The sequence below is a fragment of the Capsella rubella genome, unplaced genomic scaffold (genome assembly GCF_000375325.1).
Source record: "Capsella rubella cultivar Monte Gargano unplaced genomic scaffold, Caprub1_0 scaffold_1, whole genome shotgun sequence".
Taxonomy (NCBI): Eukaryota; Viridiplantae; Streptophyta; class Magnoliopsida; order Brassicales; family Brassicaceae; genus Capsella; species Capsella rubella.
The window spans coordinates 11,310,223-11,330,269 of record NW_006238923.1 but is presented as its reverse complement, the minus strand read 5'-3'; the positions used below and the strand labels follow the sequence as shown (position 1 = coordinate 11,330,269).

Genomic DNA, 20,047 nt, shown 5'->3' with positions numbered 1-20,047 from the left:
TATATTTGGAATGTTCATGACTAAATTCATTTTATTATTTATATTTTGCTAATTTATGTTTCACATCTTTGTTTGTAACGAGATATTTTGCTAATTTATTACTTATATTTTGCTTTTATTTTTCTTATATTTTCCTATCATTTTATTTATATCTTGTTAAATTATCTCATCTCCTTGTCACTTATAATTTTGACTGTTTTTCTTTTCTTTTCTTAGAGGCTGATTTTGGTGGCTTTTAACTTACGCTTATGAACCGCATCGTTTGCACAAGGTACCTATAACTAGAGTTTCTTCACATACTCCAAATCATAAATTACATCAGGTTGCCATATATCTATTAATAGAGAATGAATGGTAAGTGTTTTGAGTATATTTTTGAGATTCATAACGTTATGAGTGTTTGATTAAGAACCGTATGATTAAGAACCTTTGGCAGATTTAAAATTTAGATAGATTTGAACCATTTCATGGTCCATAGCTTTACAAGTAAACATTTAAATAGGATTCTGTTTAATCCGGCCTACATAACTCGTTAAAGTTTTGGTTTCCGGATTGGTTCTGACGACGTTGTTTAAGAACTTGGTGCTTAATTATGGGAACCCCGTCCTTCCTGTCAGTGCAAACGAGCTTGGGGATGCTTTGAGAGTAACGTGTCACAACCCGCATGTTTTGGCCGGATCTAGTTGCTGCAGCCGATAAATGAGAGTCAGAGAACTTGTGTGAACGCAGCTGGACCTTGCTTGTTGAGGCCCTCTTGGCTAATAAATCATTTACATCGCATAGTTTACTCTTTTAGAAAACGACAAGATACATATTTGACTTGCCAAAAAAATATTTCGTCTTCCAAAAGCACTAAGAAGAAGAATTTGGACAGAAAAACAAAAATATACATATCGAAACAATAGCATTTTTAAAATCTGGACTCTCTTCTGATTCCATTGTAACACCAGTCATCACATTATGCTGTATTCTTTCACTTTCATCAAAAAAAAAAAAAAATTGATACTTGATACTAGCTTATTGTATACTCGCATAATCGCATTCATCCCATGTCATGCACCAGGAACTCGGTAACCTTGCATAAGAAGAAACACAATAAGAGCATTATAAAAGTTGCAACGTATAATAAAGACTACATGTCTACACATATCTATGAATGAAGAAATGGGTTTAATTTTCCGATATTTAAAACTAAATCAGTCGTAGGAATAATATTTACATGTCAATGTAATTCTCCTGTAATGAAGTGATTAATTATAAACAAAATCGAGATATTATGATTAACTAATTATAAATATCGAGAGTACTCTTAGGGTTGGGAAGCATCTTTAGCATAGTTAAAAAATTAAACCTAAGACCTATTTATGCTAAAAGGCTTTATATGTTTTGTCATAAAGACTTACTTCCACATTGTGAACCAGGAGCAAGGGGACGGCCACAAGCTGCGGCCACGTTAACGAGCTTTTTCATGTCAATGGTGTCTTCGATTATCTTATTGACAATTTCACACACACATTTCATCCCAATGATTCGGATAAGAGTGCAACAACCTTGGGATGGTGTCCGAGGAGCTGGAAGCTTCTTGGCAATCGAATGTGGACAACCCATCAGAGCTGAGATGCCCCAATCATTACATCCTTCGCTCATATCTCCCTTAATTTGGGATGATGACAACAACATCATTACCACTAGGAATTCACAAAAGATTTGCTTCTCCATTTTTTTTTTCTAATCTCACACTCTTGTTCTCTCAGTATCTTGAAACACACACATATACATATATGAAGTATCTTTTTTTAACGATTTATGTAATATTTACAAATCCTATGTTATTCAATTATAGATTTTTAAAAGTCAAATGAAATCCATTGTTATTAAACTAATGATTTAAAAACCTATCTTAAAATCTGTTGTTACTGAAAACAGTTTATGAATTTGATTTTTAATGATACCGAAAGATTCGATAAGATTTCTTTAGTCTAAAATGCATAATTTTAGGTGGAATTTGAAAAGATTTTATGATTTTTCCTAAAATCATATTAGAAAATTTCAAGTTTGAACATATGAACTAAATCAAGTAAAAATGTAATAACGAAGTTGTATTGTTACATTACTCGAATGTACGACCACAATTGTATTTCTTCTAGCCATCTCAAGCTACTAGTAATATGATAACAATGACAAGAGCGATCCCAAATATCACCATTAGCAAACACATCTGCATAATCACCAGAAAAGGAGAAGTTAACATGATTAACAACCAAATGGAACAGGATTATTCTCTGCTTTTCTTACCAAGGATGACTTTGATCGTTGTGCCTTGGACGCTGTCACGAGATGGGACTTTCCCTGAGCTGTTGCTGAATATGCATTCTCCACATGGCTACCCATATCATCTGCCAGAAATATATATTAAGAGGATCGGATTGAGAATTGGAATCAAAGTCTTTAGTTTTTTGTTCTTGCTTGAAAAATTTACCCATCGTGGTTCCTTGATAGTTAACCAACACCGCAAGATCTTTGAACACCTCGATTATTTCACCAATCTGCTGCTGAACTTCCTGTATCCCCTGTTCTATTTCCTCTATCACCGCTTCGTTGAAGGAAATTTCGTTGTCAAGAAATACAACTTCTTGCCTTCAGATAAAGAAAGAGAGGTTACAACAACTCACACACATGAACACAATCTTTATTTACAGAGATATGCAGAGTAGATGAAACTTATGTACCTTTTAGATTTCTTGAGGACACGCTGCTTTTGTGATCTATTATAGCCAATGTCTACCTCACTGAATAGGAACACAGAAACATCAGTAATAACTTCAAGAAAACAACTACAGGTAACAACTTGTGTGCTTGAACCAGCTTGTTCCTAATCAAAAACAGGTAGAGAGTACTAGAGACTAGACCAATCAAATAATCTCTACTGTTGAAGTAAACAAAACTAATACCACTTCTTATGAATGTACCTTGAAGAAAGGTTGTTTTTTGGATCGAAAGGAGTGTAAGTAGTTTCCCTTTCAGCTGCAATATGCTGTGTCTTCTGAAACTCCTTCAACACTGTGTCAAAGTCCCTAGCGAGTTTAGCATCTTCAATCTTCTTACTTAGCTGCACCAATACCATATCTATCAATAGAAGAAGCTAATAACAAAACAATAAATCTTCACATTGAGAGGAAAAAAAACACTTACAGCAACATCGCTACGATGATCGGTTTCACTAGCTTCCTTAAGTTTAGCCGAAGTGTCTTTTACCAAGTTCACAATTTCTAATCTTTTCTTGTGCCTGATTAAATCAAAAGAGAACTAAGCCGACAACATAACACCACACAGGACAACACATACAACACATAAAGATTAAAACTTTAGACCACAAAGCATCCAAACATTGAAACACAAGACTCATTTCATAAAACCCTAAAATAACTAAGGCATGATTTAACCTAAATAACACTTGAGGATCAGATCAAATGTATGATTCTTCCAAATCACGTAAAAAAACTCACAGCTTGTGACGAAGCTCCGGCGTATCATCAGGCGTGCCGAGGTTATGAACAAGCCACTGAAAACTACAAACCGCCGTTTTGATCCGAAAGATACCGGAAGCCACCGCTTGTGTTTCATCTCTCTTGCCGTTGATCAAATCCCTCTGTTGCGGTGGTTTCAATGGCTTCCCTGCTTCCAAATCCTGAAAGCTCATCTTTTTGTTAATTCAAAACACACACAAAATTCGAAATTGCTTCGAAGAGAGATACTTCGGAGATGGAGACGACAACATTTGAAGTTTTGTTTTGCTTTGACTTTATCTATTGTCGTCATAGACTCGACGACACGTGGAAGAAGACATGCGTTTACGTCAGACAAGTCTAAAGTCGTATTGGGCCGTTATTCGGCCATATTAAAAAAAAAACTTATCTTTGTTCAATGAAAAAGATTACAATACAACAAAATCAAAGAGAACGTTTTAACTTGACGACAAAAAAAAAAAAAAAAAAAAAAAAAAAGAGAACGTTTTAACATACAAATCACAATTAGAAAACGAATGTAAAGAAATTCTCAAAAGTTAAATACTTCGGGGGAAACTATAGTAACCATGAGATGACAAGTAGTTTACATCGGCCAGGCCACGAAACGCATAAGCATAGTAAATTTCAGTACAAGTATTAGTTTTTCGGACAGAGAGATTCAAAGAGAGATTGTTGTTGTCGAGGCAGAGGTTGAATTGAGTCGGTTGTCCTTGACGGTTTTGGAATTCTATCACGAAGGTGTTGGATCTTAGGATGGTCGAAACGATCAGTGATATGATGATCCAAACGATCAGTGATGCGAAGCACAGGATAGCAAGGAGCAGTAATATTAGGAAACCCATCACACAAGTAAGTACCGTCAGAAACAAAACTAGAATGAGTAATAGAAGAAGAATCATGTCTGTGTCTGTGTGTATTTCTTGAGAGGAAAGACTTGTGAGTCAAGTAACAACAGAGAAACTAGGTTTTCTTATTTATATAAACGTCTATGGTTGTTTTTTTTCTTCCTTTTTTGTTCCTTATTGTATAAGTAAATTAAGAAGATTTTACATTTTTAGTTCTTACCTTTTGTTTTCCATATTCGACTAACCAAATACAATCTTAAGACTTTATCTTATATCTTATATACTAAAAGAGGAATACGTTTTAGAATTAAGTTTTGCCGAAGTGTCTTAACCAAGTTCATAATTTCTAATCTTGTCTTGTGCCTGATTAAATCAACAGTGAACTAAGCCAACAACATACACAGAACAACACATACAACACATAAAGATTAAAACTTTAGACCAAAAAGCATCCAAACATGAAAACACAAGACTCATCTCATAAAACCCTAAAATGACTTAGGCATGATTTAACCTAAATTACACTTGGGGATCAGATCAAATGCATGATTCTTCCAAATCACGAAAGAAACTCACAGCTTGTGACAAGCTCCGGCGTATCTTTAGGTGTGCCGAGGGTATTAACAAGCCGTTGAAAAGAAGGAAAGATACCGGAAGCCACCGCTTGTGTTCCATCTCTCTCTCTTGCCGTTGATCAAATGATTTGATTCAAATCCCTTTGTTGCGGCCTTCCCTGCTTCTAAATCCTGAAAGCTCATCTTTTTGATAATGGAAGGGCTAAAAGGAGAGAGATTTCGATGGCAGTGTTCTCGATTTCTGAGTTTATGTTTGAAGATAAACCAAAACACACACACAAAATCCGAAATTGCTTCGAAGAGATAATACTTCGGAGACGGAGATGACAACAGTTAAAGTTTTGTTTTTGCTTTGACTTTATCTATATTGTCGTCAAAGACACGTTGACGGAGTCAAAAGAAAAAGACATGCGTTTACGTCACACAAGTCTAAAGACTAATTAGCCCTGGGCAATCGGGTACCCAATCGGTGTTCGGTTCTATCTAACCAGGTTTTGGGTAAATCGGTATTAGACATATAGATACCATTTGGTATTTAACAATTAATTCGGTTCGGAACGGTTAGTAACTGGCCGAGTTCGGGTCGGTTCTCTACTCCAATTCAAAATCCGAAGTGTACCAAACCTTTTTCGGGTTATAATCGGTTCGGTTATTTTCAGTAACCAAAGTACTCAAATAGTCGATTCAAACCTGATATAACCAATTTAAACCTGATATAACCGATTAAAAATAGAAATAACCAACTAATTAACCAAAAATAACCGATTAAATAACCAAAACAAGAACTTAATAACCGATAAGTAGCATAACTTTAACCAAAACTACAACTTAAGAACTTAAATTTAACCATACGTTTAACATATTTTAACAACTCATGAAAACATAACAAAAGATTGATCAAGTTCATGAGCTTAATAACTCAAGTAGCAGATAAAAAAATGAGAACAATGAAAAAACATCATTTTGGTATGTCAAAGTAAAGAACTCTTGGTGTTAGGGTATCATAACCCTAAATGGCATATATTTGTTTGCTTAGAGGATCGAGTATAATCGGTGGTCCATATTAACTTAAGGTAAAACCCGAACCGGACCGAAGTCCATTTTACTTTGCCATCAAAACCCATTTGGTAATTCCGTTGGAACCGTACCCGAACCGATACCGCCTTAACCGGGTGCCAACCGGTGCGATTCTTCGGTACCGGGTTTTCTGCCCAGGGCTATCTAAAGTCGTATTGGGCCGTTACTGGGCCATATTTTTTAAAAAGAACTTATCTTTGTAAATGGTTGTTCAATGAAAAGATTACAATACAACAATAATTTGGAAAGAGGAATACGTTCTAGAAAATGTTTAAAATTTAGTTTATTTATTTCACTTGCCACTGATTTGTTTGTCAGCTTTCTCCAACCTCTTAAACGAGTTGTCAGATTTCTCGTTATTGTAACTCAAACGCGGATTTTCTTATCTGCTTATTTTAGATCGCTCGTTAGCTTCAAAAGTTAATTTTATAAACACCATTCCCCCTATTACCCAGGGAGTAATTTTTTAATCAAGATATGGTTGGTAGAAAAACAAATTCAATTACAATTTGATTTTAATTATTATATTTATTTAGGAAATAACAAAATAATTCTTTTTTTTAACAAACTAAAACAAAATACATCTCTTCTCTGATTTGTCAACATGATTTCTTTTAATTAATATAGAGGTTTTTAAAAGATTGGGCCACATATATATTTTTGTCATCCATTGGGCCATATAAAGGCCCAAAATAACTTAAAACTCGAACAAAGTAAAAACAAGGAGGATTCCAACACCGAGATAAACCAGCCGAGGAAAGATCAGTGAGACTACCGAAATGGCGATCATCAGATAAATCGTGAAGCCGAAGAAGAAGAAGAAGGAAGATGGTTCTCTGGGAGATAACTCTAGGAACAGCCTACTTCTTGGGTCTGAGACGTACTTATAGACTCGCCTTGAAGATCCAGCGTCGTATTGTTACTCCCAAACATCCCAAAATCCGTCAGTTTCTTCATCGGTCAGATTTTTTTTTTTCGATTGGTTTCTGATGTATTACGGAATCTCAATTTGGGGGAAATTAGGGTTTGTTTTTAGAATGTGATAAAAAAATTGTACTGTTCTGTTTTTGAAATTGCTGATTCGAAAATATATTATGGTTTCAAAATTGTGAAATCAAGTCGTTTCTTGCTCTCTTTGTTGTTGTTGTTGTTTTGTTTGATCTTTTGCAATTGAAGTAATTCTCGATTTGATTTTGATGGTATGCAATTGAATCGTTGGATTCGCCTTTGTTTCCAAGAGATTGGTATAATTGAGGTCTTTGAATCTTTATCACTTGCATATGGTTTGGACAAGTTTATGAATGTGGTCGTTACGGTATCATCAGGTTGAATCTAGAAGCTTAGCTTCTTTTGGTTAGGGTTATGCATTGACTGTATTGTTGTCTTGTTTGGTTCAGGAGGACTCGTAAAATCTTCGATGTGGCAGTCTCGGTTCACAAGAATATACAAGAGAGAGATATAGAAGTTGGTAGGAATCTTGGGAACTGGATTCTTCGTTGGCTCGACCGGATGAAGCCAGCAGCACAGATCCGTACTCGGCCAGAACTACCGCATAATACCAACTTGGACAAGGCAAAAAGACTAGCGGAATCTTCCCGTCCCAGATCGCACACAAACACGACGCAGACTCCTCAAAACCGTGGATCCGATAGGAACTTGTTCTCCTCACTGAAACACTTCCGCAACAAGCCGTTCCCGTCTGTCTCTATGATGATCCAACCGCCTAAACCCAATGGAACTTCAACTCAGTACAGACATTACAGTGGTGGTCTAGCCGCAAATCTGATTCAACCGAGCTATGGTAGAGGTGGCAGGTTTGACGGTGTAATCAGGGAAGACATTTTGCAGTGGATGGCACGGAGATGAAAGACGAGGCAGCAAGAGAAAAGCCATTAAAGTTTCTAATCTTTCTTGACATAGTTGTGTCTTTCTTATCTTTAACTTTTAGCTCCAGACACTGATGTTGATTGTGGATAGAATCAGAAGCAAGTATGTAGAAAACATGACAATGTCTTTTTTTTCCTTTCTAACGCTTAAATAAAGTTTCATATACACTGAGGTTATAATTACTATACATCAGTCTCATTTACTAGTATAGTATATTCATTTGCATCAACAAGCACCAACTAGCCATTACTAGGTTTTTGTAAAACATTTTTAACCTTTGTTGTATGGTGAAATTTGGTAACCTTTTACAATGGAAATGTTTCCTAAGGTGATATAGACGCATTTAGATTCTTGTACCAAACCAGGTTGATAGACGTGTGCAAGAGCTTGAATTGAGATGACCAAGAATCCAAGATTATTTACATTTTCAATATCTTAGCAATGATTATACAAAGATCAATAATAACAAAAGAAACAAAATTGTTTTACTCAAATCACTACGAGGCATGTCTATTTCAGAAACCATTTGTTGTCAATACTTGAGTAATTATTTTGAATCTAAGCATATAAGTTTCTTGTAGATTAATGCATGAGAAGTACTAATCATAGAAACTAGAAAAAATAAAGTTTTAATAATGGAAGAGTCCACTGAAAAAAGCTAACTCAGCCCCATAAATCATCAAATGCAGCAGAGTTGATAGCCTTAGCAAACTCTTGGAAATTAATCCGGCCATCTCCGTCGCTATCCGCCTCCTTAATCATCCCCGTCAATTCCGCCACCGTCAAGGCGTGGCCAAGCTTGGCCATAGAGTGAGCTAACTCCGCCGCAGTGATGAAACCGTTGCCGTCCGTGTCAAATATCCTAAACAATCGGAGAAGCTGCTCCTCCGTGTAAGGAGTCGTCCTCTTCGTCGACGAAAGAAGCTCCGGGGAGACCAAAGCCATGAACTCCGGGAACTCGACGAGTCCGTTGCTTTTAGTGTCGGCTTTGTCTATAAGCGTTTCGAATTGGTCTGGACTAGGTTTAATCCCGAGTGCTCGGAGAAGTGATCCGAGCTCGAGTTGGGTTAAGCTTCCGTCTTTGTTCCGATCAAATGACCGGAAAATCTCCCGGAGTTCATTGATTTGCTCCTCGTCTAACTTCTTGGAGACTTTGTGGCTCATAACAATATCACTTGCTTGATCTACACGTTTCTTAATTATGTTCTAACTTTGAGAAACACACAAAACCGAAACTTCTTTGTGTTTTGTCCTAGTTAATATCAAAACATCAAGAAATGTCACAAAAGAAGTTTTCAATTTTTGGGAATTAGATAAGATTCAACCCAAGAGGCCAAGGGCTTGTTCTTTGGTTCCTCCATTTTTTGAGGATCTTCCTTTTTACTAGGGCTCAAACTTAAAAACATGTTTTAAACCCCAAAAAAAATAAACGTAAACTTGTTTAATGGGTCTAATTAGCACAAGAACTAAAACGTTTTAAGTTTTTTTTTTTCTAACTGATATTTAATTGAACTCTTAGGGAGTTACGTTGTCTTCAAATGTACTTTGAACTATTTGAATTTTTATAAGGTTTGTGATTATAGGTTAGGTGAATTCAAAGAATTCATGATGATTTGCTACTGATGTTCTCTGCAATATTTAATTTTCCACTATATTTTATGTCACAACAAAATATGAAAACAACACAAAATTTTGTCGAGACATTACCACTGTGTATTTTCATTGAGGATTACTTTTGCAAAATACTAGAGAATATTTAGATATATTAACAAAAGAGAAAAATCTTATAAAACAAAAACTATTGTATTAAACATATGGGCAAAGAATATATAAAGATGAGCGAACCGACACAATAAAAGAAGAAGAATTAAGCAATGTTAATGGTTCTTAATAGTCAATATAAATTAATATTTTTCTATACAGTATTAAATTTACATGAGTGGAGTGATTAGTCTTTGAACAGATTTTGTAGGGCATTTATAAAAAAAGCTTGTCTTTCCTAAAAGTCCCTGGAAAGATTCATTTTGTTTCCCTTTTCTTTTAAAGTTTTATTTTTGGTAAAAGCACCATTTACCTTAAAGTCACTAGAATTCGAGTTAACAACGCATTTTCCACTTTGAAAATCCACATTATATATCTATATATACATTTTTGAAGTACATTTGGTACTAAAATCTATTTAGGTTTATAACCTTTTATTTTATAATATTTGCATAATCAAACCCTTGCCAATTGAATAAATAACAAAACTTAAAAGTAAATTTTTGTAATTAAATCACAAGCAAATTGTAAAATTGGAAACAAATATTTATTACAACAAAAAGATTTCCTAAAATGTCTCTCTCTAATAAATCAAATATCTCCCCAATATATTTATGTAATCTTATTTGTTTTTAATTTATATTATTACATAAAATATACTTATAATAAAAATACAAAAAATTTCCCCACATTTTGCAATTTAAAATTTTGAAAACGGGCGTATATAACTCAAACGATAAAGGAAAAAATATATGTACAACGTCTATAAGGTAAAAACATTAGATAGCTCAAAGCCATTATAAATAGTACTAATATTTTCACAACTTCAAATGAACATGAACTTTGAATTCTCAATTATCCAAATTAAAATTTTAAAGTTTTATAGAATATTTAAAATATAAAAAATATTTAAACTCGACAAAAATTTAAAATATTATTAATATTTTAACTCAAAATATTTCAAATATATTAATATTATAAATAAATATGAATGAACGGTTTTGAGTTTATATAAATATGATTATATGTTTCTTACGGGTTGTGTATATTAAAAAAGTTTTACGGGTTAAGTTAAAATATAAATTTTTATTTACAACAAATCATCCTGTGCAAATTTTTTTTTTTTTTTTGTGAAGTGTATCGCGGACTGACCACATATATCTATGAGTCTACTTATTATACAAATTCATAAAATTATATAAAATTAAAATAATATAAAAACGTATAAAACTATAGTATATAAACCAACTATAAAAATAATAAATCAAGCAAATATATTAAATTATGGACCCGTGGTGTACCACGGGATAAATCCTAGTATTAACTAGAAGTTGACCAGCGCTCCGCGCGGGAGGTTTATAATTTTGTTTCGTTGATTTTTTATTCATATTGTGATATTTTATTATATTTTTAATTGATTTTCAAAAAATATTATAATTATATTTTCTTTAATTATTATCTTTCAATACTCAAATCTATACTATTAAAAGGGAAGCATTTTTTATAAGTGTAGCCAAACAGAATTTAAAAGAAAAATTACATTTTATGTAATTCTAAACCTATAACCAAACAAAATTAATGACAGATTTTGAAAGGAAAAAATATATTTTAAAATAAATCAAAAATCAAAACTAATAACTGACTAATATTTTTGGAAATCAAAATAATTTTTTTACCATCAAATGTGGCATATTAAATTCGAAATAGTGTATTTGTAAACATATTTTAGATTTTCCTAATATATTTCACCTAATTTAAACTAATATATTTCAAAATCTTATAGTATTTTAATTTTTGAAACGTTTAAAATAAAATGATATTTATCTATACTATTAAAAGGAAAACAATTTGAATAAAGTAAGCATATAGTATACAATTAAAAGGTGTAGAGCATATGCATTTAACAATAAACAAGAATAAGGATAGTTAAGGTAATTTAAAAAAAATCCAAAATTTTAGGAAACATAATAAAAAATCAAAACTAATAACTGACTAATATTTTTGGAAATCATAATAAATTTGTTACCATAAAATGTGGCATATTAAATTCGAATAGTGTATTTGTAAACATATTTTAGATTTTCCTACTATATTTAACCTAATTTAAACTAATATATTTCTTTTTAAAAAAAAGCAGTGATCCCTAAAATCAAGTATCCTAAAAAATAGTTAAAAAGATCTTCAAATTAAGAAAATATTTATTATTACGAAAATATAGGTATGAAAATCCTCATTAAATATTACGAAATATAGCTCATAAAATTTTCAAGTTTAATACATACTTATTATCTTATTTCAAATTCCAAAAATAACTAATGTAAAATTCTAAATTATGGAGCAATCTTCTCAAATGGAATCCAACCACTTTTAATTCTTATTCTAAATTATAGAGCAATCTTATTTCATATTTCATATTTTAATCATTGATTGTATTTTAAATTATTTTATATGAAAAGAAGATTCACATTATTATAATTTTTATATGTGAAATACAAAAAGTTTTTGAAGTAGAATAAAGTTTTTTAAAAATGTATTAGATGAAATTTCTATAGTCCTATTTGTTCTAAATACAAGGACATGAAATAACATAAAGAGCTCTGGAAAAAATTCATTTAAAAAAATAAAAATAAAAACAGTATCCAAACTATTTCAAATAAAATACATAACGAGAACTTTGGATAACGAAACAGATTATATAATTTGGATACCAATAATTTCAATTTTAAAGCTATTTCTGATAATTATATATTTTTCCGGGTCAACGTTGGTTTTGTGGCTTATTTAAAGGCTTTCTAATAAAACAAAAAGCAATATATATATATATATCTAATATAAAATATTATAATCTTAAAAATTACTAATATAAATAACATAATTATCAAAAAAAAACTATTCATGGTTAAAATTACTTATCATTAAGAATAGTTAAAAACAAAAAAAAATTTAATTTGGATAAATAAATCTAATTTGAAATTTTACTGATAATTTAATGGATAAAGAAATTTAATTTCATACTTTTACTGATTATATAATTTATTGCTCAAACGTCGGGTTTACAGGTTATCTGCAATTTTTTTAGAAGGAAAAAATATAACTATATGTTAATTTTATATATATTATTAAAATCTAAATTAATTTTTAATCATTGAAGCGAACAATATAAGTTTATCTTATATATTGGGATATGAAATAACGTGTATGGGAAGAAAACGGGTAATTCAGAAAATAAAAACCATTATCTAAACTGTTATTGGTAAAATACGCAATGAAAATATAGGGTAAAAGGAATTTGGGATAACGGGGACTCAAGTGGGACATATACGAACATACTATTTACTAATATAGACTATATGAAATAACATATATGGTAAGGTACGGGTAATTCAGTAAATAAAAATCATTATCTAAACTGTATTCCTAAAAGAGGGATCGGAAATTTAGCGTAATACATGAATTCAAACAGAACATATGCAAATATATCATTTACTAATGTGGAGAATGCGAAATGTATATATTTGTGAGTTAAACATATTTTAATCGGTTGCAGAGTATGAATAGCAGACGTGTTAACCCGCTTAAATTTTTATCATCCGGGTTAGGAATTTTTTTATTTTTAGTTGTTTTATCCGGTCTAAAATAGACAACCACTTATTTTTTACTATATAACTTTTTAATATAGTTGTTTTTAGGGGTAACAAAACCAAATCTTATCGTTATTTTTGTTTAAACTAAATTGAAAACAAATCAAATACTGAACTGGTACGAGTTTGGGTTATGAATGTTAATAACATTCTTAAGAAATATCTTTTACAAATATAACTCTACATATACATAATATATTGCAAACATGATAACAAATTTAGTTTTTGAAATCAATCCCGCACGTATGTGCGGGTCCGAATCTAGTTTGGATTAAAAGCATTTGATTCAATTTATGAAATATCATTTTTTTTCTTTTTATCATGTTATAAACTAATATTTCACTTTTATTTTATTTTTCCTCTTTATAATTTTATATATAAAATTACAAAAATGTTGTTTTAGTCTACCATAAATTTTTACTTCCATTCTAAAACTCAGTAACATATTTAAAATATTAAATTATGATCAATTTAAGATGAAAGTTGAATTATATTATTACCACTAATAAAAAAAATAAAGTATTGTTTTTCTTATTTTAACATTTCATTTTTTCACATAATTTATTTTTATTTATAGAAACTTTCTATTAATTAAATAAGTAACATAAATATGCACTAAATGAAATGTTTTAAATTTATTTTAATGTTTAAAAAAAATGTGGCTTATGTGGATGCTTATGTGGCATCATGAGAAGAGAGAAAAAGTTAATTTTATATATATAGATTGCTCCAAATACGTAATGTGATAATAAAATATCAGAGATATTTTGTAACATAATTCACCTACACCTTTACAAAACCAAAATACATGTTTGATTTGTATATAGTAATAAAATTGAAATGAAAACTTCTTTTATGCAATGAAAGATTCATTTTTGGGAAGAAAAAAAAATTATTGTTGTGACATAAACATAATACAAGAAAATAATCATTTGACATGGCATGCTAAACATAAAATCAAAATTTCAGAGATAGATTTTTAGTTTTTAAATATGTTCAAAGTGTAGTACTTCTATGTACAGTCTTTATGGTAATTACTATTCTATTTGTTCCTTATGGTAATCTTTTAGGAAAAGATTAGGTTGCATACATGCTACAACTCTTAATATCTATATACTAATATTGTACAACCTTATTTTAAAAATTGCTAGGCGTTAGTCGGACGGCCAATGTGGGCCTAGCGCCTAGCAAGAAAATCGGAGATTAAAAGAGGATTAATCGGGGATTAGTTTTAGGATTATTTTATTAAATAAATAAAAATAATAAATATATGGTGTTAATTATATGTATAGCTCGACTTCTGGTAATGAAAAAACACAGTATAACATACAAAACTATAATATTGGTTTCAAAGTTGTAGTAAATATATCAAAAATCATAACTTTAAAGCCAAATTTATGATTTTCATTAAAGTTTTGAACATAAATTATTGTAAAAAATCATAAATTTTTAATATAAATGTTTAATAGACTGATAAAAAAATCTAGGCGGGGATTAGTCATTAATCAAAGCGGATAGGGTGGGCCTAGCGATTACACGGAGAGTAATCGGACCTAGGTGGGGATTTTTTAAACAGGGAGTACAACTGGCTAAACCTTTAACCACAATGACGCATAGAAGTAAATTTATTATTTTTACACAGACAAATGTATATATAATTTTTTTTCCTTTGAATAAAGGAATTAAAGATGATTGTTAGGTAATGTCTTATTCAAAATAAAATAAAATAACTGATTTCATTCTTTGGTGTGATCATACCTCACAAAAAAAAAACATTATGGTAATGTTCTTTAAATTTCAACCTTTATAGTACATTCAACAAAAAGATTTTGTTCCCATTGAATGGTGGCTCTTTTCAGGTGGAATATTATTTTTCTTTAGTTCTAAAATATGAAATTGTATATGTGCATTTTGAATTTGGTATCCATTTAATAATATTTTAAGTAAGTGAGAATATCTTTTTTTTTCCTAACATTATTCTTTGATTAGGTTAATCTGTCTACATCATGAAACATAAACCTCTCTTTTTCCCGCATAACTGTTAAGAAAGCTTAACTTTTGTTTCCCATCAAATCTTTTCTCATAATAATACTTTTAACACAAATGCCTTGTGATAAAATAAAATAAAAATGAAAGGTTTAGAAAAAAATTATGAAAACAAAGCATAATTATTGCTATAATATTTATTCAAAATAATTATTATCTATCATACATACATTACATACGTTACTGGCAAAGAAAAATACCAGAGCGAGGTTTTTTCTTTATATATTTAAAAATAAAAATAATTCACATTTTCTGTTCTACATAATCATTTTGTATAATAAATATGCATATATACTTTGCTTAGTTTTGTAAAATAACATATTCATATATACTTTGTTGGTGGTTAAAAGATATTATTCTGAGATCATTATTCCTCACATAGGAAAATTAGGATATAATCAAATTAAAGTCTAAATGATGACAAAAAAAAAAAGATGATTAATGTTCTAAAAGTACAAATTTAGTGGGTGATTGAATTGATTCCCAAAATGTTGATGACATTAGTGGCTTAATTAGTTAAATTATAAAAATAAAAATTGCAAGACGATGAGACATAATAAGAAAATATCTTGGATCGAATTAGAATGTAAATGGACGTCGTTCTGACTTTACAAATGTCGTATCCACGTCAAAGTTGAATGTATTCCATCATATATCAAAACGAACAAGATAAATGAGCACTCAGATGGATGATCTTGTGAAGTTGATTTCACATACAAATTAATGTAAAGCAGTTCAAATCTGTAAGCTAAGAGTGATCACTTATATAACTCAATATTTATTAGATCCACATGGCTAAGATCTTTTTGTATAATATAATCTGAACATTCAAAATGTTTATAGTAAATTATGAGAACTTGCGAATTAAAAAGATTCAGTGTGTAGTGTGTTTTTTTTATTTTATTTTGACAACAAGTAGTGTGTACATTTTAGATCAATATAATGTAAAAGGAATATTAAATAATGAATATATAGAACCTTGGTTTTTCTTCAATATTCAATCTAATCACAACTAATGAATTGGAATAATTTGAATTATATTGATTTGATATAAACAGTCGAGATCGAGTTGAAACTACAAAAAGGGAAAGAAAAAAAACACATGTATGTTTGGTTCGTAGTTTAGTGGTACCTATTTAAATCTGTTATGGATTTTTTAATGTGAAAATAGCGTATAAAATTATAAATGAATTAAGGGATATTGTGAATTTCATATCCTACATATAATATACATGCTAAATAGTGAAATGATGGGAGTGGAAACTATGCTTCTCAAACTAACGTGTGATTCCATATTTGCTCTTATCTTGTAAGCAAGAGAAACTATTAGAATCGAAATTATAAATAAGGTGTTTTGTTATAGAATTCATGCTCAATGCTCACACTAAAAGCATCTAGAACCCCCTTACGTTGGTTGATGTAAGGACCAGATTAATGTTGTCTAAGTGTCGACCAAGTGGATGATCCGGCCAAAGCTGGCTAAAAGAGACATTCTTTTTGGATCAATGATGAAGGCGATTTTGGTGAGGAAACAAATAGGCTTGAGGGCTCCCACTTGAATGTTCTGTTGATGGGTCAATTGAAAGGGCACCGCACTGTTGTGACATATTTGTGTTAATTAAAGCCTAGTGTTCTAAGCTATGGAAAGAGAAGTAAAGAACCACACAATAGCCTAATAACAAATAACAGTTTTAAAACTCAGAAGATTTTAATGGATTATAAGGTCTAAGATTTGGGGAAGTCATGCAATAGGGAAAAATGGTTCCATAATTTTTAGAGAACGTTTAAGAGTGATTTTGGATGCTCAAATAGAACATAGACGTTCAGGAGACTCATATTTGCATTCCTTAAGTTTTTTTGGGTGATTTGAAAGGCTTTATTTCAAAAAAGAATAATGGCTTATAAGGTCTATGGTTTGAAGCAGTAGAAGTTGAGCATTTCATAGTGGAGCCAATTTTTTTCATCGAGAAGTTGAAAACAAACCTTCTTTGGTATTATGACCTCGTCAAATACCTCAAAATCTTGAAAGAAGAAGAAGAAGAAGAAAGAAATCTTGAAAGAAATAAAGAAGAAAAAAAAAATTATTTAACCTTTTACCAAAAATTAAAAAAGAAGAAAAAAATGAATTTATGAAGGATGATATTTTGAGGCCTTTAAAATATCATCCAAATTTCTACAAACATAGCTATCTTCAGAGATGTTCATATTTTGTTTCGATTTAGCTTGCAATGTTTGCCAAAGAAAAGGCAATATAAGCAAACAAAACGAGAAGGTTTACAACAACAACAAAAAAAAAAGCAAACAAAACGAGATATCCAAATTTCTACAAACATAATATTCTATTGTTAACATCTATATAAATTAATATGTATTTTATATGATATTCTTTTTTGGCTTTTAGAAAAAAAAATATATATATACATTGGCAAACACACAAATTTCTAGGCATATTACACAAATCCTCGAGGCATGTGTGTTCTTTAATTAGACCGTAGTTCTAATTGCCGCATTGACCCATTCAATAATCCAATTCCGTACCTAACTTATCTATATACTTACTTGTTTATGTAACACTCGTACATATTTTGTATACGTAATTCTCATTCCGTCAGGTTTTATTATACTTTACAAGAATTTGATGCTCCGTAATGGTTGCTGCTACCATTAATGTTTTCATAATTTTAAAAGTGAGTGAGGTTCTTCTTGTTCTACCACATTTATTGTTTGTGAGAGTTGGTCATTCTATTTAACTCTATTTGCTTTCACATACTATTAAGTATTAACCCACTACAACGATGTAAGTAAAAAAATGTTCTATGTTATTTTAACTTTGCATTCATAACTTAACAGTCAAACTTATTAGTCATATATAATCAAATTATAATTATAATTCCATCCCAAATTTTTAATTAAAGATGGTTTATATCTTACTAAAGTTCATACGAGGATTTTGTGCAAACAAAAATTCCAAGTTTATTTTTTTGCAAATCTATCCTTCATCTTCAAAATATGAATAATAATCATAGTAAATGAAAAATAATACGTAATACCAATTTTATATGTATATTTAAACGATTTACGGTCACAAATACTTAGTTTTAAAATACTAAAGGTAGATTTGAACTTTTCATTGAAAATACTTTGATTTCTTGTATATTTATCAAAATTTAACAAATCTCACGATAATGGAAATAAGTTATTTCGCGTATTTGTTTTGACTTCATGTGCTTTCATTACATTTTCTAAATTTAAAAGGTAAATTTATAAGAATAGTGATTTAAATGATTTTTTTTTGTACACAACAATTTATTTAAGCATGGTTCAAATAAAATAACATTAAGTATAGTTTCGATATTTAAGTACACCGGGTTTTTTGGGTTTGTTGGGAACATTACGAAAAAAACAATCAAGAATCTATTAGTAGTAATAGTTTAATAATTGTGTCATTAATGTAGAATGCTTATAGTAATAATATGCTTAGCAGCTGTGATTAATCAAAATCAAAATCAGCTACAGAAGAAACATGTTTGTGAATTTCAAGAAAATTAAGATCAAATGTCGTTTTCTTATGGAGATTTCTATTCCCTATGGAGGAGAGGTATCTTGCCGATCTCTATGCCTAACTCATCGGCACTACTATACCATTATATGTCACGATGATTTTAATATTGGTATGGTTTTTATAAACTGAACACATCCCTTTATTTTAATCTCTCGTCATTAATTTGTATAGTTATCCTTCAAATCATTTTTTCGACAAGATGCTTGAGCCATTCAAATTTTGTTGTTCTTAATAGAATCAAAGTTATAGATTACAAACCAATATCGTATATCGAAATTTTTTAATATATAAGTTAAGTATAACACTAATAAATATAAGACTTATATACTAAAGGGAAGGTATTAGATACAAACCAACGTCCCATATCAAAATATTAAAAATAGATGTTTCTAATATATAAGTGAAATCCAACTTCAGTTAGTATGAAGTCAACAAGTCCATATAGATCAAAACGATCAACATCATATTATAAAAAATTCACTTGAATTTAAAGAACCCAACATTTTAATTCTATTAAGTAGTGAGTGATTGATTATTTTTGTATCCTTGTTAGTTTTCGTAATTATAACTAAATACTAAAATATATACGTGGTAAAATTAGCCATTTGATTAGGTTTGGCTTTTTCTTTTCTTTTTTTATCTTTCGATAGTCCTTTGAGCTTTGACAAAGCACACAACAAATAGTTTGCATTGTAAATTTACATTTTCATCCTCAACTTGATTGACTCGAGCTGGCTTTGTATTGGGAAGGTTTCAAACTTAGACATGCCTTTTTGCATTTCAATCAATCTTTCTTGTATGACATGCTACTAAATTTATTTTCTATTAATTAACGTGATACATTTCGAATATAATTAAACTTTTAGTTTGCATGTTTTCAAATAAGATGTCAAACAAATAAGTTTTTTATAATCGTCTATAATTTATTACTCAACACATGCAAAATACAAATTGTACTCGTGTAATTCATATAGGTCACCATCGTTCATTGTGATTTTCACTATAGTGATTGCTATAAGTGAAGTCACAGGGTTTTATGTTGGACTTGATTTGAAACATCATCTCTCTGAAAAAACAGATTATTCAAAAAAACATGTGGTAAGGGTTTTTAATCATTAAGGTATAA

The 20,047-nt window shown here is 30.3% G+C and overlaps 4 protein-coding genes across 4 annotated transcripts; 1 reads left to right on the top strand and 3 right to left on the bottom strand.

Moving 5' to 3' along the window:
• Nucleotides 1–883: 883 nt before the first annotated feature.
• Nucleotides 884–1,719, bottom strand: LOC17900341. Its single transcript, XM_006303939.2, has 2 exons — nucleotides 1,404–1,719; nucleotides 884–1,075 (listed from the first exon to the last, which is right to left on the bottom strand). Exons 1-2 carry the CDS (start codon nucleotides 1,717–1,719, stop codon nucleotides 1,053–1,055), a joined length of 339 nt encoding a protein of 112 aa, XP_006304001.1. The 3' UTR covers nucleotides 884–1,052.
• A 300-nt stretch (nucleotides 1,720–2,019) lies between these two features.
• Nucleotides 2,020–3,758, bottom strand: LOC17900078 (syntaxin-22). The gene is made up of 7 exons (XM_023776779.1): nucleotides 3,507–3,758; nucleotides 3,193–3,286; nucleotides 2,970–3,109; nucleotides 2,730–2,789; nucleotides 2,480–2,637; nucleotides 2,296–2,396; nucleotides 2,020–2,218 (listed from the first exon to the last, which is right to left on the bottom strand). The coding sequence occupies exons 1-7, from the start codon at nucleotides 3,698–3,700 to the stop codon at nucleotides 2,153–2,155; spliced, it is 813 nt and encodes a 270-aa protein (XP_023632547.1). The 5' UTR covers nucleotides 3,701–3,758; the 3' UTR covers nucleotides 2,020–2,152.
• A 3,020-nt stretch (nucleotides 3,759–6,778) lies between these two features.
• LOC17898668 lies at nucleotides 6,779–8,096 on the top strand. The gene is made up of 2 exons (XM_006304156.2): nucleotides 6,779–6,983; nucleotides 7,422–8,096. Exons 1-2 carry the CDS (start codon nucleotides 6,853–6,855, stop codon nucleotides 7,888–7,890), a joined length of 600 nt encoding a protein of 199 aa, XP_006304218.1. The 5' UTR covers nucleotides 6,779–6,852; the 3' UTR covers nucleotides 7,891–8,096.
• Nucleotides 8,097–8,574: 478 nt separating this feature from the next.
• On the bottom strand, nucleotides 8,575–9,075 carry LOC17897725 (probable calcium-binding protein CML17). The gene has a single exon (XM_006303799.1). It carries the CDS (start codon nucleotides 9,073–9,075, stop codon nucleotides 8,575–8,577), a length of 501 nt encoding a protein of 166 aa, XP_006303861.1.
• Between the last annotated feature and the right edge of the window lie 10,972 nt (nucleotides 9,076–20,047).

Coding starts and splice junctions, on each gene's coding strand:
- LOC17900341 (XM_006303939.2), bottom strand. CDS start 1,719: ATGGAGAAGCAAATCTTTTGTGAATTCCTAGTGGTAATGATGTTGTTG. Junction 1,076..1,403: donor TCCTGGTTCACAATGTGGAA/GTAAGTCTTTAT, acceptor TTCTTATGCAAG/GTTACCGAGTTCCTGGTGCA.
- LOC17900078 (XM_023776779.1), bottom strand. CDS start 3,700: ATGAGCTTTCAGGATTTGGAAGCAGGGAAGCCATTGAAACCACCGCAA. Junction 2,790..2,969: donor AAAAACAACCTTTCTTCAAG/GTACATTCATAA, acceptor GTTCCTATTCAG/TGAGGTAGACATTGGCTATA. Junction 2,638..2,729: donor GTCCTCAAGAAATCTAAAAG/GTACATAAGTTT, acceptor CTTTATCTGAAG/GCAAGAAGTTGTATTTCTTG.
- LOC17898668 (XM_006304156.2), top strand. CDS start 6,853: ATGGTTCTCTGGGAGATAACTCTAGGAACAGCCTACTTCTTGGGTCTG. Junction 6,984..7,421: donor ATCCGTCAGTTTCTTCATCG/GTCAGATTTTTT, acceptor TGTTTGGTTCAG/GAGGACTCGTAAAATCTTCG.
- LOC17897725 (XM_006303799.1), bottom strand. CDS start 9,075: ATGAGCCACAAAGTCTCCAAGAAGTTAGACGAGGAGCAAATCAATGAA.